This window comes from Oncorhynchus mykiss, chromosome Y (assembly GCF_013265735.2).
Source record: "Oncorhynchus mykiss isolate Arlee chromosome Y, USDA_OmykA_1.1, whole genome shotgun sequence".
In the NCBI taxonomy this organism is placed as follows: Eukaryota; Metazoa; Chordata; class Actinopteri; order Salmoniformes; family Salmonidae; genus Oncorhynchus; species Oncorhynchus mykiss.
The window spans coordinates 6,664,713-6,688,319 of NC_048593.1; the positions used below are offsets into that span (position 1 = coordinate 6,664,713).

Consider the following 23,607-nt stretch of genomic DNA (forward strand, 5'->3'; position numbering starts at 1 on the left):
GGGGCTGTTGCTGGGCAACATGAACTTTCAACTCCCTCCAAAGATTTTCTATGGGGTTGAGATCTGGAGACTGGCTAGGCCACTCCAGGACCTTGAAATGCTTCTTACGAAGCCACTCCTTCGTTGCCCAGCCACGTTTCATCTTCAATGCCCTTGCTGATGGAAGGAGGTTTTCACTCAAAATCTCACGATATATGGCCCCATTCATTCTTTCCTTTACACGGATCAGTCGTCCTGGTCCCTTTGCAGAAAAACAGCCCCAAAGCATGATGTTTCCACCCCCATGCTTCACAGTAGGTATGGTGTTCTTTGGATGCAACTCAGCATTCTTTGTCCTCCAAACACAACGAGTTGAGTTTTTACCAAAAAGTTATATTTTGGTTTCATCTGACCATATGACATTCTCCGAATCTTCTTCTGGATCATCCAAATGCTCTCTAGCAAACTTCAGACGGGCCTGGACATGTACTGGCACTGTGGGACACATCTGGCACTGCAGGATTTGAGTCCCTGGTGGCGTAGTGTGTTACTGATGGTAGGCTTTGTTACTTTGGTCCCAGCTCTCTGCAGGTCATTAACTAGGTCCCCCCGTGTGGTTCTGGGATTTTTTGCTCACCAAGCTGCTTACCTATTGCAGATTCAGTCTTCCCAGCCTTATGCAGGTCTACAATTTTGTTTCTGGTGTCCTTTGACAGCTCTTTGGTCTTGGCCATAGTGGAGTTTGGAGTGTGACTGTTTGAGGTTGTGGACAGGTGTCTTTTATACTGATAACAAGTTCAAACAGGTGCCATTAATACAGGTAACGAGTGGAGGACAGAGGAGCCTCTTAAAGAAGAAGTGACAGGTCTGTGAGAGCCAGAAATGTTGCTTGTTTGTAGGTGACCAAATACTTATTTTCCACCATAATTTGCAAATAAATTCATTAAAAATCCTATAATGTGATTTTCTGGATTTTCATAGTTGTAGTTAAAGTGTACCTATGGTGAAAATTACAGGCCTCTCTCATCTTTTTAAGTGGGAGAACTTGCACAATTGGTGGCTGACTAAATACTTTTTTGCCCCACTGTACACAAGGCACCAGTACCGAGTCAATGTCAAGGGGTACGAGGTAATTGAGGTAGATACAGTGCCTTGCGAAAGTATTCGGCCCCCTTGAACTTTGCGACCTTTTGCCACATTTCAGGCTTCAAACATAAAGATATAAAACTGTATTTTTTTGTGAAGAATAGACAACAAGTGGGACACAATCATGAAGTGGAACAACATTTATTGGATATTTCAAACTTTTTAAACAAATCAAAAACTGAAAAATTGGGCGTGCAAAATTATTCAGCCCCCTTAAGTTAATACTTTGTAGCGCCACCTTTTGCTGCGATTACAGCTGTAAGTCGCTTGGGGTATGTCTCTATCAGTTTTGCACATCGAGAGACTGACATTTTTTCCCATTCCTCCTTGCAAAACAGCTCGAGCTCAGTGAGGTTGGATGGAGAGCTTTTGTGAACAGCAGTTTTCAGTTCTTTCCACAGATTCTCGATTAGATTCAGGTCTGGACTTTGACTTGGCCATTCTAACACCTGGATATGTTTATTTTTGAACCATTCCATTGTAGATTTTGCTTTATGTTTTGGATCATTGTCTTGTTGGAAGACAAATCTCCGTCCCAGTCTCAGGTCTTTTGCAGACTCCATCAGGTTCATCATCTTCCAGAATGGTCCTGTATTTGGCTCCATCCATCTTCCCATCAATTTTAACCATCTTCCCTGTCCCTGCTGAAGAAAAGCAGGCCCAAACCATGATGCTGCCACCACCATGTTTGACATTGGGGATGGTGTGTTCAGCTGTGTTGCTTTTACGGCAAACATAACGTTTTGCATTGTTGCCAAAAAGTTCAATTTTGGTTTCATCTGACCAGAGCACCTTCTTCCACATGTTTGGTGTGTCTCCCAGGTGGCTTGTGGCAAACTTTAAACAACACTTTTTATGGATATCTTTAAGAAATGGCTTTCTTCTTGCCACTCTTCCATAAAGGCCAGATTTGTGCAATATACGACTGATTGTTGTCCTATGGACAGAGTCTCCCACCTCAGCTGTAGATCTCTGCAGTTCATCCAGAGTGATCATGGGCCTCTTGGCTGCATCTCTGATCAGTCTTCTCCTTGTATGAGCTGAAAGTTTAGAGTGACGGCCAGGTCTTGGTAGATTTGCAGTGGTCTGATACTCCTTCCATTTCAATATTATCGCTTGCACAGTGCTCCTTGGGATGTTTAAAGCTTGGGAAATCTTTTTGTATCCAAATCCGGCTTTAAACTTCTTCACAACAGTATCTCGGACCTGCCTGGTGTGTTCCTTGTTCTTCATGATGCTCTCTGCGCATTTAACGGACCTCTGAGACTATCACAGTGCAGGTGCATTTATACGGAGACTTGATTACACACAGGTGGATTGTATTTATCCTCATTAGTCATTTAGGTCAACATTGGATCATTCAGAGATCCTCACTGAACTTCTGGAGAGAGTTTGCTGCACTGAAAGTAAAGGGGCTGAATAATTTTGCACGCCCAATTTTTCAGTTTTTGATTTGTTAAAAAAGTTTGAAATATCTAATAAATGTCGTTCCACTTCATGATTGTGTCCCACTTGTTGTTGATTCTTCACAAAAAAGTGAAGTTTTATATCTTTATGTTTGAAGCCTGAAATGTGGCAAAAGGTCGCAAAGTTCAAGGGGGCCGAATACTTTCGCAAGGCACTGTATGTACCTATACAGTAGGTAGGGACACTGTGTCTAGGCAACAGGATAGATAAAACAGTAGCAGCAGCATATGTGATGAGTCAAAAGAGTTAGTACAAAAAGGGTCAATGCAGATAGTTAAGTCTTATGACTTGGGGGTAGAAGCTGTCCAGGGTCCTGTTGGTTCCAGACTTGGTGCATCTGTACCACTTGCCGTACGGTAGCAGAGAGAACAGTCTATGACTTGGGTGGCTGGAGTCTTTGACAATGTTTAGGGACTTCCTCTAAAACTGCCTGGTATAGAGGTGCTGGATGGCAGGGAGCTGTACGCCCTTCCCTCCATACCTAAATCTGCATTGTGTATTTATGCACCGACTGTGAACTAGGTCGTTTTTATGATATATTGTTTATCACGCCTGTCTATTTCATACCCTGTCAGTTGTTTTATACTCTACTGATATGTCATGATCAGGGCCTGCTCCAGGGTAGCACATAGAATGCATTGATGTAAAAGATGAGGCCCTGGACAAGACGTTCCGTTTCCCATGAGACCGCTCTTTGGCCAAGAATGAGGACGACGGTCAGATCACGAGGGAGTTGGCCTGCGCCAACAACGGCATCCTAGACCTCAACGAGAAGACCTGTAAGATCAGTTGCACACAAGCCTGAGTTCTCTTTAGTAGGGCCAAGCATTTCTCCTGGTAAGGCTATGCAGTCAGGAAGAATTCCTGGCTCTTGTATTTCCAGTGTTCCAATCAGATCATGATGAAATTACTATAGTGTACTGTAATCTACTTTGAATCCTATCCTATTGCAATCCTGTCCTCACATAACCCCAGTTTCACATTTTTGTCTTAGCCTTCTAAGCCCTTGATTAGTTGAATCAGGTCTGCAACAAAAATGTCCAACATTGGGGTTATGCAAGGGCTGGACACTGACTCTACTAATGACCTAATGGACTGTTCAAGAGAATTCGGTCCCCCCAGGGCCAAGCTAACGCATTTTGTCTGTACTTTTGTTTGAAAGAATATGAAATTATTACCACCACGGTGGACACAGAGGACGCAGAGACCATCTGGATCGCACTGGAGGGGAAGAAGGGGCAATCAAAATAAATTGTGATGGAGAACTCAAAGAAAAATAGGTTATTGCGGTACGCTGCTCTTGGGCTTGTGTTTATGTAAAGAATAAGCAGAAATAATTGGGTTGGAGGGTTTTCTCTTTTTTTACTGTTATGCCAGCCAGGATTAGAATGATCTCACTTGGCAATAAGAGCTCTTTTACAGACTGATGAGTCAGGCCTCTCAACAGTATACTCTGCTCTTATGGAATTCAATCACTAGTAGTAATAAACTCGATCGCCAGGCATGAAAAGAGCTCATAAAATCTAATCCACACCTATTTGTTTCAGATCAAATCTTTGCAAAACGTATTTAATGAAGCTTGTAATATTCTTTACTGCTTTTCGCGCAATGGGTCTTATTTTCATTCAGAGGAAGTTCTCCAAACAGCTGGGTGACATTGCTGGCATCTGCCTGGGCTACACTGCCAAGGATGGGAAGGAGGTGAAAGGAGAGGCATTCTGGCATGTGGAGGAGGTCGTCGTCATAGAGAAAGAGCTAAACAACAGGTGAATGACCCCTAGCCTGAACCCATGTACTATATATCAACCATCTGGTGCTTATTCGGTAGGGTACAAGACCCTGCTGCTAGAAATATATTGTGTGGAAACTCACAAGTTCTCCATCTTGTGGAAGAGAGAATCACTCCTTTCATATCCCTCCTGTTCCAGGATCCTATTAATCTGCAACGCCCTGATCCCGCTCTACCTGAAGAGGGACAAGTTTGTGACCAAGACCATCGAGAGCTTCGCAAGCAAGGCCCGGAGACTGGTAACCATCAAGTACAATATTATCACGAGCAACGAGAAGGGGGTGGGCACCGATGCCAACGTCTTCATTAGCATCTATGGTTCCAACTGCTGCGGCAGAAGTCCCGCGACCTGTTTGAGCGTGGCCAGACGGACCGCTTCCTGCTGGAGTTGCTGGACTCAGTCCCGGCCAACGACATCACCATCTTCCTGTGTGGGAAGTGGCTGGACACCAAGAAAGTGGACTGCCAGATCTTCAGGGTCCTCTACCCAAAGTACTAAAGACCTTATATTGAGAGTTCTCCACTATATCAAGCACTTACTATAAGCTTCGGGGCTCAATTGCACAGCCGTGCAGGAAAGGCCTCACAGTATGTTGGACCATTTCCAAGCATCTTCGTGATGGAGAGATGCAAACTAAGTGGAGTTTGGATGTGAGCAGCCATTTCATTTTCCCATGGACATGGCCCATGGCCTGGACTTGATGGCTAAAACACAAAAGGGTCAAAAGTTCAGGTAACATGATCGTGCCACCATTTTTAAGTACCTATTAGGGATGACATGTTGCAAAGGAGGTTTTATGAGGTTTTATAAGTGTATACAGTTTTGTACTGCTTATTCAAAACACTTGTTTCTGAAAACATATTTTTTAAATGCTTTATCAGATGTGTTCAGCTCCAGGCGAGATTGATTACTTTAAAGGGAGCCTCGGAAAACAAATCAAAACATGATTGTCAGCATCATCAGGATGGAGATCATGTCTCATTCTCAATGAAAGTATTTTTTGAAAAACATTTAGAGTCATGGCTAGCTGGCCTTCTAGGGACACAAGTTAGCCTCCACTCACGCACACCCATAATACACCTTCCATTTTATCCAATTTATTACAAAAAGAGCACATACAAAAAGGATAATATACAAGCCTTGAAATAAAATTGAAAAAAAAGAGAACAGTTTGGGTTTAGCGATGCAACTTTTAAAATCATTATTAGTAGTAATAAATAAAGTACAAAATTCCACCAAATGTGAATCTAACATTTTACACAATACGCTCATCCAGTTCTTCATCAACACACTCATCATTAATGAGCTATTGCTTTAATATTAATGATAAATAGTTCTACTCTCCGATAAAATATCCTATATTGAAAAACATTGCGCAGTCACAGCTAAAACAGCAGATATCTCATACAAAGGTGGCGGTTGCCCTTTCACTGGCACTTTTTGGGATATTTTCTCTTTCCTTCAGTTTTTGTTTGTCAGATGCAAGCAGCAGCAAAATGAATTATTTGTATTATTCTTAGTGTAATCTGCAAATATTTTCACCATATACTTATATATCATCGAGAATATATATATATATATCCAAACCTGAGAAATACATGCATTTTTAGTTAGTTTGTGCTTTAAGAGATCCTCTGTTCTTGTTTTCCCTTGAGAGAGGATTGTGAAGGGAAACATTGGATGGGTTCTGAGTGACGGAAGGGATGGACGGTCATGAAAAAATAAAGGGAAAGTGAAAGATGGGAATAATTAGTGTAGCGTCGATGAACACAGTGAAACGTGCCTCTTTGTAGAAAGGTTTTGGTCAAATATTTCATACATTTTTTATAAAACAAAGTTATTTTAAAGGAATGGTCTGATTAGGTACGATTTAGAGTTGAACCAGTTGTTCTCCTTTTTTTAGTTATGTCCAAATACTCCTAAATAGCTGCTTTCATTTCTCTCATAAGGTAATCACAGATATATTTGGTTAGTGAAAGCATTAATATGCCAACCACACCACCGGATGATCCCACACTTCACTTATGGGGGCTGACATATTTATTTCACCTTGCAGGTTGGTCAGTGGTGACCTTAAAAAGAGAAAGGAGGGAATAAGGGAGGAAAGACAACATTATACACTATTTGGACATGGATTTTGGGTAAATTAGTGCGGTTTAAATCATAAGGTAATATCTCTTGACACTAGAAGCGAGGCACTTGTTGGACTCAAAACGACATGTTTTTCTGGAAAAGAGGTAAGGAGAAATATCCCATGACAAAGACGAGAAGGAACATGCTTCGTAACAGACAGAATGGATAGAAGGATGAGACGCAGAGAGCTGGAAATGACAGAGTATATAATAATGATGATAATACATCTATGTTCGTAAACTGTTATGCCAGTGAGAGGGTTCCCATGTTAAAACTAAGAGTGCAAAATGAGAAACAGGAAAACAATTAAACTAAAAACCATTTCATTTCATTGCAGTTTGTCCACTACGTCACAGCATAGGGGATAAGGGAAAATTGCATTGAATGGAATGTAACCAAGATATCCACAGCACCACATGAGAAGAGCAGGCCAGACAGCTCAGCTCGGGACAGTAAACATAGCACAGCCGGCTCGGGGAGAGATCAAACAGCAGGGCTTTTTTGTTTAATTTCTTCAGGAAAAATACAACTACATGCGGAGCATTCCCATTTAAAACAACGCAAAAATGAGGTAAATCATTTTTTGTTATTTCTAAATAAATTGATTAAATTGCAACAAAACAAACTATATCAAATTAAATATGTACCCATGATATCTACAGTTAGTAATAAATTATGATTGTTAAATACTTAAGGCATCTCAACTGACAACACCCTGTGTAAACTATCAAAACATCCCATAGAAAACTCCACTAAAGGAGGAGGCAGTATCAACACTGGCAGTGCACAGGTCAGTAAGGGTCTGTCCCAATCCTTCACAACTAAGTCCACAGGGCAATTCAATTTTTCCTAATGCTTCAATACTCAGTCCACAATGCATATGACAGATAGGTTCTTAAGGATTGGCACTGCTATGTACTGTTTATGCACATTGACTTAAACGTCACAGGGCAACAGATCAAAAGGAAAACATAAAATATCAACATTTAAATCCCCCCCCCCCCCCCCCCCCCCCCCCCCCCCCCCCCCCCCGTCTGTCCGTGTGCACTGTGGATACTGCCCCCATCACACAACATTCTACATTGTTGTTCTAGCAATACAGCATAGAAACCAGCATAGCAACAACGAGGGGAGATCTGTCACACAAAAACACAAGTTCAACAACTAAGCTCCTCACTCGGTCCAAAACATTGCGTGTTTATATACCTAAATATACAGAAACCAACGCAAATGCAATACCAAAGAAAGAGGTTGTTGCTATATCTATCATCACATGTGCTTGTTCTTTAGGCAATAAGGTAAACGTCACAATAAGATTCCATTTTGTTTGCCACCAAAAAGGGGCAGGATGAACACACGCTACAGGTCAGGGACAGCCACTGACATGGTGCTCAGTTATTTTTTCTTTGTTAGTGTTGAGAAAGATAGTCACAGCTCAGATTAACTAAGTCATGCACAGACAACCCCCTCCCCTCCCCTTATAATTTTTTTGTACGCTAACACAACAGCCCAAGCCAACATTGAAACATGCATTTCACTACACTGCTCAGCCATAACGCCTGCGCCAGGAGGGGATGGCACAGAGTCGCTGTTTCCAGGGCAGCTAACCCTCCTGCATACCCAGAATGCCCCACACCTCACCCAGTCACTGCAGTGCATGATGGGGGATTGGGTCTTACCACATTTCTTTTTTGCATTTTTTAAAGTCCTTATTTGGCTTTGTATTCTACAAGCACTCCAATCAAACCACCGTTAATCTAACTTCTATATTCCCCTTTAACCCTTGATACACACTTGAACCCGCACTAAGTTTGTCACGCATGATCACGCATTGGTTATATACACACTGAAACCCACACACTGGGGCAGAACACACACATTAACCCGTGCTGCAGCAGGTCAAGCGATACCATAACTCTTTTGGTGAAACACTCACTAACCTGTGTATTTACTCAAACACACGCCAACCCATGCATTGGGGCAGGCTGACATGGCAGCGGTGAAATAGTCGTATTATGTCCCAACACTGATGACAGCATCAGTCCCAAGCAAATGTACAACTACTGTATTGCTGTGTCTGATACTGCTACTGTACTACCACAAATTATCTGTAGGCAAACATGGCGACAGGGCTTTTACGTGATTGATTTAGATTCCTGTTGTGGCAGAATAAGCAAGGTGTGTGTGTGTGTGTGTGTGTGTGTGTGTGGCCAGCTGGCAAGTGGGGTAGTGTGTTTTTCACTCAGTACATTAATGTCATGGCTTTAAGAACATGCTACAAAGACACAGGAAACAGGACACACACCTGCCTCCCCTACCTACAACAACACGACGGCAACAACACCCCACCTCCAGCAAGCAACTAGTAAACCCTGTGTGTGTGTGTGTGTGTGTGGGTGTGTGTGTGTGTGTGTGTGTCTTTTTGCCGGGGATGTGCTTTTATTGAGAGAGAGGAAGAGAGAGAAACTCCATTCTCTCGTGCAGTAAATAATCCTGGATTGGCTCAGTAAAGCGTGAGTCAGAGGGTGATGTCACATGACGTCTGGAGACATTTGGCAAGCACCCGTGTGAGGAGGGACCAGGGCCTGGGTGGATGGGAGCAGGAAACACACCAGGGTGATTGACAGCAGCCAGGCCGTCAGGCTTCACCCCCGGGCCATCAGCTGTCAGGATGGAGCTGCGTCTCGATGTCTACGCGGCAGATTGGACACTTTCTGCTGGTCGCCAGCCACTGGTCCACACAGCCCTGGTGGAAGAGGTGCATGCAGGGTAACCGCCTGGACGGGTGAGGGGGAGAAAAGGAGGAAGATAAATCGTCTGGTCATCAATTCACATATATTGAAAGAAAGAAATATACGGTATACACATCACACTGGTTCAGGATATTTGATATGCTCCCAAAGGTTATTGATTGACGAGACGCAGAAATGGACACAACAAATCACCTTTGGGAGCATATCAGTAGCAGCCTACTCATTATTCAGAGGGTCCTGACAGTCATTACCTGACATCCTCTGCGTCCTCCAGCATCGACAGGCAGATGGTACATTTCTCATCCACGTCAGTCTCCTCGTCTTTCTCACCAATCTTCATATCCAGAGGCTTCCTCTGTGGACCAATCGAATGACATATCCAGACCATAATCAAATGGGGTCATCAGTGCTCAAGAGTTTTTAAAAAGAGACAAAAGGCTTCAGAAGTAAGCGACATTGCTTTAAAAAAAAAAAAAAAAAATGTTTTACTTTGTTTGTATACAGCACCATAATCATACCACACAGAATGCTAACCTGTGCTTGTGTATCTATGATGAGTTTGTGTGTATCTATGATGATTTGGAATCATGCTTTAGTGGTGAGGTAGGCCTGTCTGAGACTTGTAAAGCCCACAGACCTTGAGGATGTCTTCTTGGTCTAAGACATTTGCAATAGAGCTCCACTTCTGTGTATACTTGTAGCTGAAAGAGCTGCCTCCTCACCTTCTTGTATTTGTGTGGGAAGGTGAATCTCTCTATGGTGGTCTGAACTGCTCCTCTACTGACACTTCCCAGCCTGTCTTCAAGCTGCAACAGCTCCTAGGACACAGGAGAACAAGGCTTTAGACAGAACTTCACTAGGCATTTGCAATTACAAGTCCACTGGTAACGGGATATAGAACAGATAAGGCATTGCCGTTAAAACTAAATTGTTAAACATGTATAGTACACATTAGAGGTTGACCGATTAATCGGAATGGCCGATTAATTAGGGCCAATTTCAAGTTTTCATAACAATCGGAAACTGGTATTTATGGACACCGATTTGGCCGTTTTTTTTTTTACACCTTTATTTATCCTTTATTTAACTAGGAAAGTCAGTTAAGAACACATTCTTATTTTCAATGATGGCGTAGGAACGGTGGGTTAACTGCCTTGTTCAGGGGCAGAATGACAGATTTTTACCTTGTCAGCTCGGGGATTCAATCTTGCAACCTTACAGTTAACTAGTCCAATGCTCTAACCACCTGCCTCTCATTGCACTCCACGAGGAGACTGCCTGTTATGCGAATGCAGTAAGAAGCCAAGGTAAGTTGCTAGCTAACATTAAACTTATCTTATAAAAAACAATCAATCAATCATAATCACTAGTTAACTTCACATGGTTGATGATATTACTAGTTTATCTAGCGTGTCTTGCGTTGCATATAATCGATGCGGTGCGTATTCGCGAAAAAGGACTGTCTTGCTCCAATGTGTACCTAACCATAAACATCAATGCCTTTCTTAAAATCAATACACAGAAGTATATATTTTTAAACCTGCATATTTTGCTAAAAGAAATCCAGGTTAGCAGGCTATGTTAACCAGGTGAAATTGTGTCACTTCTCTTGCGTTCATTGCACGCAGAGTCAGTGTATATGCAACAGTTTGGGCCGCCTAATTTACCAGAATTTACGTAAATATGACATGACATTGAAGGTTGTGCAATGTAACAGGAATATTTAGACTTATGGATGCCACCCGTTAGATAAAATAACGGGTTAGATAAAATACGGAACGATATTTCACTGAAAGAAAAAACGTCTTGTTTTCGAGATTATAGTTTCCGGATTCAACCATATTAATGACCTAAGGCTAGTATTTCTGTGTGTTATTATGTTATAATTAAGTCTATGATTTGATAGAGCAGTCTGAGTGAGCGATGGTAGGCACCAGCAGGCTCGTTCATTCATTCAAACGGCACTTTCGTGTGTTTTGCCAGCAGCTCGTCGCTGTGCTTCAAGCATTGAGCTGTTTATGACTTCAAGCCTATCAACTCCCGAGATTAGGCTGGTGTAACCGATGTGAAATGGCTAGCTAGTTAGCGGGGTGCGCGCTAATAGCGTTTCAAACGTCACTCGCTCTGAGACTTGGAGTGGTTGTTCCCCTTGCTCTGCAAGGGCAGAGGCTTTTGTGGAGCGATGGGTAACGCTGCTTCGAGGGAGGCTGTTGTCGATGTGTTCCTGTTTCAAGCCCAGGTAGGGGCGAGGAGAAGGATGGAAGCTATACTGTTACACTGGCAATACTAAAGTGCCTATAAGAACATCCAATAGTCAAAGGTATATGAAATACAAAATCGTATAGAGAGAAATTGTCCTATAATTCCTATAATAACTACAACCTAAAACTTCTTACCTGGGAATATTGAAGACTCCTGTTAAAAGGAACCACCAGCTTTCATATGTTCTCATGTTCTGAGCAAGGAACGTAAACGTTTTTTACATGCACATATTGCACTTTTACTTTCTTCTCCAACACTTTGTTTTTGTATTATTTAAACCAAATTTAACATGTTTCATTTTATTTGAGGCTAAATTGATTTTGTTGTATTATATTAAGTTATAATAAGTGTTCATTTAGTATTGTAATTGTCATTATTACAAATAAAAAATAAATAAAAATTGGCCGATTAATCGGTATCGGCTTTTTTGGTCCTCCAATAATCGGTATCGGTTTGGAAAATCATAATCGGTCGACCTCTAGTACACATGTATAACACTAGTAACAACAGATATAGAATACAGCTATAGGTAAAACAGAATAATGGTAGGATACATCTAGAGATGGACGTTTACCTCATAGCTCTCTCGTACAGCCGAAGCGTGGCGTGAGGGGTTGAGGCTCTGTAGAGCCAGCAGGTGTAGCTGGGGGTATGGGTAGTTTCTGATCTCGTGTACAACCTGTCAAAAAAAACACACAAAACACTTTAGTCATTCACAGAACATCGTAAGATATGACCGAAACATACAGCACGGGACAGAAGTGAAGCAAAAACCTAAACCTAATAAAACAGCGAGACAGACACCAAACAAAAGATGTTAACAGAGACAGACAGACAAACCACCAACATAGACCCCAAAACAGGCAGCAACAAAGTCTAAAATAAAGCTAAAGCATAGATCTACAAAGACACTGAACAATAAAGATAGACATAAAACAACAACAAAGCAGAGACAGACCAAAACAGCCAAGTCATTGATGTACCACTTGAGTAGAAGTCGTGTTCCTGGGAAAGTGGTGCATTCTGGGGGATGCCGCCAGGTAATGCTGATAGTGCTGTGGAAGCTGCTGGAGCTGGTACTGATGGTGAGAGAGGCCAGCGTCCACACTGAGGTCCCTACGAACAGAGGGACAGTGAGTGACCTCGATTAACATCAACACAGAATATGAAGGCGTTTACAGACAGGCTGCGATAAATAGCAATTGAACCGCAAGAACATCGGCCTACTGTTTGTAGAGACCAGGTCCCGGTTGTTGTCAGCTCGAATGTTGTCATTAAAACATTGTTTGATTGGTTGACAAGATTAACTCTGCTCATTGGTCAACCATGCACAGCGGCCGCTCAATACTTCAGCTAATGTCATATTTTGGCACCTCGAGCACCGGGCTAGCAGTGCAGCTCATAGTAGAGAACCGCTTCTGTAAAATGCCTGATGAACAATTATCAAATCAAACTTTATCGGTCGCATATGTACTATATGAGTGAGAGAAAATAGATTGTATTCACTTGGCTGAATGACAGAGATAAAGACAAAAAGTGCTCATGTTACTAGCTCCTTACAATTAAGTAAAATGTCAAACACTTAAAATGTAAAGTGGAAGAAAATACAAAAAAAAAGAAAAAAAAAGAAATCAAGAACGGCAGGACAGTTGAGCTATGATCTATGGTCAGTTTAGCGTTTACCTCCCAAATTGTTAAGGTTGGGATTTGGAATGGGTATGCTAATAATAGATCTGTTCTTATGAGTAACTACCCAAAGCCATAAACACTCCTGAGGTGCTCCCTACATGCAGGTGGAGAGACACCTAAATCAACAAACACACTAATGCCTGACAGACGCGGCGGTGGAACAATGACTTAACGTCTCCATGGTTCCCGGTTTAATTTCAAACAGTGACTCACCAGTCTGTGCCCTCGGCCAGGTAGCGCGGCTGTTGGCTGATTGGCTGGGGGACGTGGAGGGGAGGGGTGTAGTCATACCCCGAGCGGAGCCTGTGAGGGTTCAGAGGAACGCGCTCCTGTGTTCGCCTGCACGAAGGAGGCATTTACATCCATTAGCATTTGGAAGGGGCTGTAGTGCTCTAATGTCTGTTCGTGTGTGTGTGTGTGTGTGTGTGTGTGTGAGAGAGAGCGAGAAAGAAGGAGCGATAAAGTGTATCAAAGTGTGTGTCTTAATGAGCATCCAAGAGTGTGTTTAACTGAGCATGTCAAAGTGTCTTGGAGAGTGAGCTTAAAAAAGTGTGTGGTCATACCGGGGGTGTGGGAGGATCCTGCGGTGTTGCGCCTCTAGAAGCTGCTGCTGGATGAGGTATTGCTGGTGTAAGGCCTGAGGTAGAAACGGAGGCCCCTGGACGTCCTGGAACTGAGGGGGGGCCGGCAGGGCCGGAGGTTGGTGGGGGGCTGGGGACAGGTGAGGGGCCAGGCCAGTCTGGGGGGGCTGGCTGGCATGGCCCAGGGGGAACTCTGCTGAGATGGGAGCCTGGGGGGCCACCAGGTTAAAATGTCGGCAGGAGGTAGCATGGCTGTGCTGATGCCTGGTGAAGTGTGCTCCTGCGGGAGACAAGCGCACCCAATCAGGATTTAGAGGAAGTAGGCCTCAACCAATCAAGACAAGACCCGAAAAGTCACTCAGCCAATCAGACGATAGAGAATCACACCCACCCGGAGAATAGACAGACAGAGTGATCAACCAAGACAAGAGAACACTCACCCAATCAAAGAAGACGCCAGAGAGAGTAGAAAGATTGAGTGATCACACCAATCACAGACAGACAGTGAACAGCCAAACAGATAGAGGGAGTCAGTCACACTCAATTAAACATCACACAGAACTACACAGACATTTTACATTACATTTTAGTCATTAAGCAGATGCTATTATCCAGAGCGACTTACATAAGCAATTATAGTAAAGTGTATTACTTGTCACATCAAAACAGATCTTTCACCTAATTGGCTCTGGGGATTTGAACCAGCGACATTTCAGTTACTGTCCCAATGCTCTTAACCGCTAGGCTACCTGCCGGCCACAGACCGATCTAATAATAGCACAATGACACAAAATCAGACAAACAATCTGACAACAGACAGGAGACGTACAAATCATTCTCAGACAGAAACCAAAACCACGCACACAGAGTTTTAACCAACAGTCAGGACACAATCGTAAAAACACATTCAGAAACAAACTGACAACACACACACACACACGAGATCACTCACACACAGTCATACAGATCAATCATACACAGAGAGAAAACAGAAAGTGACCTCACCCAGGAAGAAAACACAAAACAGATGAAAGAGCAGATGAAGAACTGACAAAGTGGAGCGACCTCTAACCTCCAGAGAGAGCCAAACTATCCAGCTCATATCCTGCCGTTCTACAGAGTCAGCTGGGAGTGAAGGGGATCATTGGGCACCGACCGACTGGCCTTTAGTTTGATTTGGACTTCAAGCAGGTCTCTGATAATATCAGCTAAGTTTAATTTCAAGGTTTGATGAGGACTTTTGCTTAAGTAGGTTTGTATAAAAGTTATAAATAAGTACCCTGGGTTTAATTGCACCTTGAATGAACACATATTTTCATATGGTACGGAGTTCCAGTGTATGAGAATGTTTAACGTGATGTGGCGGTACATATTTTCAACGTTCAACATGCTACTTATTCACAAGGAAAACAGCCACTGTCTACCTGCCTCTCCAGCTGTGAGATGTAACTGCAGTATTACCATCAGACCTCTGAACACTAGGCCTCTCTCATTATGGAGCCTGGCGTTATGGGATCAACTGATAGATCCACCAGCCACTTGGGGTACGACTCAATAGTCTAAAGTGGGGTCCTCTCCTTGTCTCATTTTCTTATATCTTCGCTGATCTGGAAAGACAAGGCAGGTGAACACAACATGGCAGATATACATGCCAAAATTGCTTTCACTTGTCCAGGGTTGCCAGTTTCCTGATGGAACTTAAGCTTACAAGTTTTTTAATGATGCATCTTTCCTACAACGGCCCGAAGACATAACAATCGTTCCCCAAAACACCACGAAGAAAGAAAGGTCGCTAAGTGCGTGGTTGGAGGGTGTTTCTATACCAATAAGATCGAAAGAAAGGAAATAATAGCTTAACAGACGGATCAGCTCCTAGAGAGATATTACCACCTACGGCTGCATATATTGAGGTGGCTTATTCTAATGCTTGCCCAATAAAAATTCGCAAAATCACCTACTTGGCACATCATTGCCCGCATTTTAGGCTACACATCATGAAATATATTGAGACAAATTACAGAAAGTAGCCTACAAGTAGCAAAATAAAACACAATTGAACATTAAATGTATTTCAATATGATTGAATAAATAGGCTTATAGCCTACTGTTTATATTTTAATGAAGTCATCTTGGTTTTTATTTGATGCACCTTTTAATATGTCGCTTGTTTGTATCAATTGCAAAGACAGTGGTAACTTTGTATTTGTAGTCAACTTTACTCTGAAGTTATCGGCGGTCAGAGACGGATAACCTAAGTGATTCTATGTTTAGCGGACATCTGTGTATGAAGTGATGCGGGAGGGCAATTTATTATTTTTTTTACACATTTAGCGCTCTACAAGTGGTCTGAGGCAGGCGTTAGATTACGATCGTTTAAGTGCAACGTTAATAACAATGGTTTTGGGAAACAGCCCGGAGACTTAACGACGCTCCAACGAAGGTTCTAATGAAGAACTTAAGATCCTTTTGGGAACCGTCCTTCACACAGATCTGAAAGAGAACTGGGCTAGAAGGAAAGGACACAAGAGGAAGCCAATACAGACAATTAGACTATTGAGGTGCAGACCTGTAGCTAATCCTACACTTCCATCTGAGGCAAACTGCTGCTGATATATTCCCCATGTATCACCCCCGGGTTAATGCCGCCTCTCGGTCTGTCTCTCTGTTCCTCAAAGGATGAGTTGTGAAGCGCTGGCCAACCTGCTGAATCAGCACACTGCTGGGTCGCAGCCAAACAATCAATATCCATTACACACAGAAGGGAGGTGAGGAGGGGGAGGCAGCTGCTCCTTCAGCCCCCGTTATAGCCCCCCAGCTGTCTGAGCCGGGGAGCAGACTCCAAGGTCTGGGACTCCAAGGCCTAGTTTATTCAGCAAGCAGGTAATTCCTCACAAAACAAGAACAAAAAAGCCAAAGTATTTTTTTTTTTTAAATGTACTCCATAGAAGGGTCCTTCGGAGGAAGTCTAGTTGACATATAGGTGACATTTGTTCAACTTGTATATGCCCTTAGAGTATATTATGTTAAACAATGTATTGAAAAAATAGCCAAATGAAAAAATGGTATATTTTCAATATTCATGTTATTTTACAATATTCATAAATGAACATAAGAAAATTGTGATTGAAATCAAAATACTACTTAGATTACAGAGCAAGCGGAAAAGCTTCATATGACATCAATTCTTGCTTTGTAGCACCTACCGGATTAAACACTATGGAGTCTTAAAGGAGGCCAGAGCAAGGCCAAAATGTCACAAATATTCCAACTTCAATTAATTATTTCTCAATTAAGCTTTAAGATACATGTAAAATGTATGTCAACAATCCTTCCTCCAAAGGACCCTTCTATGGAATACATTGTGAAAATCCCCAAAGTCATGTTCTTTTTTTGTTATAGTTTCGTGAGGAATCACCCAAGCTGTGTGCTCTGACTATTATTGTGATAATAAAACGATACTACTGACCTCCATAAATGATAAAGAATGGCTCATAAAACAGCTATGCAACTTCGTTCTAATTTGATGCAGAGACGAGAGGGTTTAATCATTATCTTTACTGTTCAGAGGGGAATTTCAAGTAGAACTGCCTCTGTAATGATTATGATAAGCAGAGGTGTTGATACTTTTAGCTGATAGTTGAATCACATTGTGTAACCAATTCAAGTGACAAATGTATTTATCTGATACAGTGGTTGGACTATTTAAATTACAACCCGAAAAAGGTTACTTCAGATCAACTCAAAATTGTATAATCCCCCCCCTCTACATCATAGCCTACGTAATTCAAAGGAGTTTGAATGTTCTAGTCACAAACCAAGATGACATATTCTGCTTGGTTGTTCTTTTGATACAGTATATATTGCCCTGAGACACAGGAAACCCAGTGAACCTCAGCCATAAGAGGAGAAATTGTGTTGGCTGGCTGAGGAAGTAGAGCGGAAAAAAACTGTTGGCTTCTGGCTTTGTTCCAGAGGATGCCATTTCAAAGCATTTTCACTCCGTTCTGACGGAAGGCTTTACATTTGTTATGTTACGATATTCATAAATGTAAGAAAATTGGGATTGAAATCCAAATGCTACTTATATTACAGAACTCAATAACAAACAGTTAAACTGACCCCAGTAACAAAGGAGAAACATGATCATACATTTTTATTAGATTTGGATATAACAATATTTCATTTTTGAACACCTGTCACAAGGTGTGCGAGCACCTCTTACATTCCTTGGAGAGAACCCTTGATGATTCTAATCATAAATGGACCATGAAATAGCCTACTAAATACACCTTATTTGGTACACATTGCACCACTGACACAGACTGAGCAGCATACAGCCTCTATAGCCTATAATTGACTGTCTGTCTGCTCATACCTCTGTACTGAGCTCAGGCTGCAAATCTCCTGACTGGTGCATATCTGTGCTCAGACCCTCCAGAGCTGCACGCACACACCCAGCCCCTCCCTCATGGTGCGGCTGCGGCATAGCTCCCCCTCTTGACTGACAAGCCTGTAGCCCTGCCCATCCATGAATGCAGCAGTCTGACGTCCAACCCGGCTGTCTCTGCAGCTTTATAATCACTGCTACTACTCCCCCCAACATAATCCCCATCTACACTACACACCCCATTCCCTCGGCAGCATAAGCATCCCATTACTTTACAGTGCACAAATAGAGGGGTGAAGAGGTCATGTGTAGGCTAATCAGTGCAGTAGCTATCAACCAATCATGAAGGATTTAGTACCTAGGTCTATCTGATGTAATGGCATGTAATGTGCCCAAGTGCAGGGTTTAGTAGGAAATTGGAAACTGGTTTGAGGGGGTAGCTAAGAAACACCTTATGTTTTACATATAAATAACCCTAAGTATCAAAAGATTCATAACTCATTATGGATGTAGGTGTCCAGTGCATACTAAAGTATAGTAAGATAAGGTGCACATATCAATTCTAGTGATTTGTGCATTATTTCATCACATGATTAGAATACACATGTAAAGTCTAAAGTGGCTGCTTGCATGGAACACTACAGTAGGGTTGAATCATTTGTAATTGACTGCCGAATATGACCTTGTAAGCGTTTGAAGAACAAGGCGGTGACAATAACCTTTACCTGTGTGCGCTAGGTAGGAAAGCTATAAACCTTAGCCAGATATCTTAGGTTTTTTGGTACAAGAAACTGTCATAGAAAGCCTCTTTTCCCAAAAACATGAGATAACCATTAAACGAGGGCAGTTGACTATGCACGAAAAATGCTCTGCACCATCATTGCAGACTTTTATTTAATTGGTCATGTGTAGACCAAATTTAACAATCTAGCCTAAATTTATATCAACAAATAGGCCTAGCCGACAAAAGCTGTTTTACCTTTTCCTTGTACAAATGTTTGCCCATTTTCAAATTGCACTTAAATCAGATCCAACTTCATCTGTGTATAAAACTGATACAACCACAGAAGTCTGCTTAAGACATTATCCAAAAGGTAAAACAAGACAACTCAGAGATTTTATGCTTTTGTCACAGATTTATACCGACTTAGGGTTGATGCAATGTCTTTTACTGCAAAGTGTATTGAGCTGTTCAAATGCATTTTAAATACAGTATCATTCATTCATTGTATAAAGTTGTTTTGCTAATTGAGTTCAGTTTGATGCTGATTGATCTAGCTCACCTGAACAGCTAGGTGTCATTCCATATTGAAGCAAGAGAGAATTATGCATCTAAGTGTATATGTCAAGGTAAAGACATCACTTGTTCCTTGCGCTGTGGTGTTGTCAAAGTAAAGGTTTCACTTGCTAGTTTTCAGATACAGGCAAGTCTATCTATTTGCTAGTTTATATAGCAAATATAACAATTCAAATGCTTTATGTTGACCAACTCAGTCTGTACAGCTATTGAATGGCTGGTGCCACGTGTCAAAACTCTATTCAAGAACACCAAAGTAAACAGAACCGGCATAACCTCCATAGCATGTAAATCAGTGTTTTATGTTGGGTGTCATGTAGAGGAACTTCAAGGTGTGTATTCAGCCTCATAACAACACTCAATCTCCCGTTCTGGTCAGTTTCTGAAAGACACTATTTCAAGATTCATTATTTTGCAAAAGATTCAACGCCAAATTCATCCGTTGCGTGCGACATATGGTGCATATACGGAATAACAGTTTTGTAACCAGATTACAACAATCTTTAAAAAACAAACCGAGACTGACAAAAAAGGGTGAAAGGAAGAAACCGATTTTGCTCACTATTACTACTACAGTAAACAACCAATGTGTTACAGCTGACAAGAGTCAAATACAGATGGAATGTGTATTGATTGGGGGGGTGACTATGATTCCAACATTAATCCCTGCCTCCCATGTCTAAGTCAAAATGTATTTTCCCAGTAGGACCAAGTGATTTGACTGTCCCTAATCCTATGATTGGGAGTGGGGAGAGAGCAGCACCTTGAAGTGCCTCCGCAAGAGAGAGATGAGAGCACAGAGAGAGGAGGAGGAAGGGGGGGGGCTGCCTTAGTGATGGCACGGTGGTGGGGACACACACGCATGGAAATCAGCAAAAAGCACACTGAAGGTTAGGAAAAATACTACAAGTCTTTATTGGAAAATATTAGTATGTGTGGCACTGTGTGATAATAGTAATAATAATATAACTACATGCAAATAAAGACCAAAGGCAAGGCCCGACCATGCTCTGTAGGGTTAACAGAACAGAAGCAGCATCCAATGAGTAGATGTGTGTGCTACAGCACATTTCAGTACAGCAGGGACATCTCTACAACAAGATTACATTGGAATCTGCTGTTCAATGTGAAAACATAAAAGTAATAAAAAATGATCATGCATTAGGTTCTAATACAAGAACATAAGGTAGAGAAACCACAACCAAAGAATAAAGACATTTTGATTCTAAAAGGAGTTCTACAGCAGTGCAGGATATACACATCCCTGTAAAATGGATAGCATTCTGTAGAGGTGTTGAGACTGGGGAATTTAGCATGACTGGATCACAAAAGGAATATTAAAAAGCAAGTCAAGTCTCGCCGATTCGCTGTGACAGACTAAATGGGTTCATTCATTTAGATGAGACAAAGGCTCGTACACACATATAGGATTATGGCTGGCCGTTTAGCCACCAGAACAGGTGCATGGACCATCAAAGGTGGCAATTTAGGATCATTTGGGGAAAGGGCATGCAAATTAGAATGCAGATTTATTGCAGCCAGTTGTCCAATTGGTTATTTGTGATTAGGATGATAGCATTTGGAAGGGGGAATGAATGTGATGTGTTTCAAACAGGCTATCAGGTCCAATTGACAAATGCAAGTTGGTACAATGCACCTTAGATTCAAGAGGGATGACTGGAGACAGCTTCGATCAAGCCGGGCTATAATCTAATCGAGGGGCCAAGGGGTCAAAATGTATCCACTTTACAGAAATTTACAGCAGAATGTAGTCTATCCACACTGAATGGGAGAATCACAATGACATTTTGTAGTAATAGGTCTAAGGCTACAATGGGTTATTTACTAAAGAGCAACATGACAGTTTAAATAAAGACAAAACTGTTTTCTAGAGAAGGTGTTATTCTTTAGTCTGTTACACAGAAGGATACGGTATGAGTGGGAGAACTCGGGTTTTAATGCCAATGTCGTCTTCAGATGGAAATAGGAAATGAGGAAGAAGGGGTTCACAATACAGCTAGATGCAGAGAACAGGCAGAGGCTACGGCAGACAGCAGCAGATGATCGTTAGCAACACAATGGAAGGGGACAAAGGTCTGAGATATGCGGAATGTAGCGCCAGCCTCGATACTATGGAACAGGAAAAAAGAACACAAATAAAAGCACAATGAAATCATTGGTGCTAATGCATGTCTCTTAAAATGCACGTTCATATGATTATTATTACATGATTAGTATAGCCTTTTAATGCATATCGAGGATGTTACTTATTTTGGCCGCTTCGGCGAGTATGGTGTTTGCAATCGAGCGAAACAAAAGGCAATCAGTTGTGCTCATGTTTTTCCTGGAATATATAACGTTAGATTGATAGCTCAAAACTAGACCTGGGGTATGGTTTCGGGTTTGAGAGAAGAAAAAAACAATTTACAAAGCTACGGGATAGCGTTTCTGACCGTACTATAGTTGACTAAGAAGAAAACGCGTCACTAGACTGCAGTGCATTTTAAAACGCCGAACGTCAGCCAACCAGCTCAGATTGAACGTGGCAGTCGTTTTCGGGAGTTAATTGCTTAATGAAAATGTATATAAATGAGGGGTTTAGTAAGCCGATTTAAAGTACAGCCTCTGCCAATAACATGAAGCTACCTACACCAAATAGTGCGCTGAAGTCAACTAATCCCACACAGCACACACTAGCACGATATTGTCACTCGCCAAAAAACAATACATAAGGGTAAACAATTGATGCCACTGATGTGATGTTCGCTAACCAAATGCTCGACCAGAGTAAATACAACAGCCAGTTAATGTATTAGTCGACGGTGTAAAACATACATTTATAGTTAGAATACTGTAGGCCAAATTGGTAGAAACGACTCCGCTAGTTATATCCTACTGTACTGTTAGTAAGAAAATTGACTATTCTACTGATGGTCCTTGCGCGTCTATCAGCCTAATAGTAAGGCTGGCTCAGCCAGGGTGGCCCATACTAGCAGTGTTGGCTGGCTAGCTGCCATTTTGCTTCGTTAGTTAGCTTGACAGGATAACGTTTGGCTTTGACAATAAGAATTGCAAGCTAGAAAGGATTGCAAACATTGCGCATTCGTTAGTTACATCAGGTACACAAGTTGAGTATTTCGTTTGACCTTGTTCGATTAGTTACAACCTTTAACGTTACTGCAAACCCAGATTTTAGTCGCTCGAGCGAAGTTGAGCTAGCAGGCTGGCTAGCTAAGCAGCTAACGTTAGCTGGCAGGCTAGCATTATTAGCTTGGCCTCTGGCACTGCAGCTGGCTTTAATATTTACATCATTCAGGAACGAGAAAATACCCCCCAAAAATGACATAATAAATACATAACTTTACCTCTATTTCTTACAGAGCCAAATACGGGAAGAACCAAATATCCGACATGTACTAACACCATCCTGGGTCCTTTGTTGTATCGCTAGCCTGTGAGACAGATGGTCCATGGAAATGGTCCCTTCCAATCCCTGCACATTCAAACCGACAAGCTGCTCAGCTGCCTGGCATACAAAGACAGAACGAACCAATCAATGAACACCTCTCTTAGTAGCCTCTTCCTGTGGCACACGGGACAGCCAATCAAATCAGCGACTTGCGCTTTGCGAATTACAAAGAGGTGGTAATGTCCGTCTTCTGGACATCTACTCAAGTCAATCAGGCTCAGATCCATCCAGTGTTGCATATCATTGAATTTCTTTCATACCAATAACGATGCTGCTAAAAATGTACACATTGTGTCATGTTCCTGTGTCATGTACTCCAGGACATTTTTGTTGTTGAAGGCCTATTATTTGAAAGAAGGATACTGTCATGCCATGGTGTCCTGGCTAGACTCTCCAGTCTGCACCACCAGAGTTAAGACAGGAGCTGAGCAAGTCTGACATGGGAACAGATGGAGAGGGGAGGTAGAGGGGGTCACTAAACTCAATCATTCTCTACTCAGTGGCAACCCTTATACCGCCTAGCCTACCCACCACTATAATCCCCCATGGTCTTGCACAAAGGACCCTGAGCTCTTTACTGCACCCCCGCAGTCTGACTGTCGATGCCTTTATGGAGGTCATGCTCCTGCCACAGATATAACCTAATTTACCTTT

At 42.1% G+C, this 23,607-nt stretch overlaps 2 protein-coding genes across 6 annotated transcripts; one reads left to right on the plus strand and one right to left on the minus strand.

The window, feature by feature from the left end:
* The first annotated feature begins 2,964 nt into the window (after positions 1-2,964).
* Positions 2,965-6,841, plus strand: LOC118936374 (lipoxygenase homology domain-containing protein 1-like). 2 transcript variants are annotated; one of them, XR_005040534.1, is made up of 3 exons: positions 2,965-3,881; positions 4,222-4,358; positions 4,521-6,841. XR_005040534.1 is itself a non-coding variant. In XM_036968326.1 (2 exons), the coding sequence occupies exons 1-2, from the start codon at positions 4,165-4,167 to the stop codon at positions 4,924-4,926; spliced, it is 600 nt and encodes a 199-aa protein (XP_036824221.1). In that variant the 5' UTR covers positions 2,965-4,164; the 3' UTR covers positions 4,927-6,841. The 2 variants fall into 2 exon arrangements, 1 of the variants encoding a protein (XP_036824221.1); XM_036968326.1 differs by having other exon boundaries at positions 2,965-4,358.
* LOC110509561 (E3 ubiquitin-protein ligase RNF165) lies at positions 5,464-23,342 on the minus strand. Of its 4 annotated transcripts, none has more exons than XM_021590514.2 (10): positions 22,850-23,341; positions 21,416-21,614; positions 19,471-19,562; positions 13,783-14,080; positions 13,433-13,558; positions 12,514-12,646; positions 12,105-12,209; positions 9,991-10,086; positions 9,520-9,623; positions 5,464-9,292 (listed from the first exon to the last, which is right to left on the minus strand). In XM_021590514.2, exons 3-10 carry the CDS (start codon positions 19,517-19,519, stop codon positions 9,175-9,177), a joined length of 1,029 nt encoding a protein of 342 aa, XP_021446189.1. In that variant the 5' UTR covers positions 19,520-19,562; positions 21,416-21,614; positions 22,850-23,341; the 3' UTR covers positions 5,464-9,174. The 4 variants fall into 4 exon arrangements, with proteins under 4 accessions (XP_021446189.1, XP_021446188.1, XP_021446187.1 ...); XM_021590513.2 differs by having other exon boundaries at positions 19,471-19,519; positions 22,850-23,340; XM_021590512.2 differs by lacking the exons at positions 19,471-19,562; positions 21,416-21,614 and having other exon boundaries at positions 9,991-10,083; positions 22,850-23,342.
* Between the last annotated feature and the right edge of the window lie 265 nt (positions 23,343-23,607).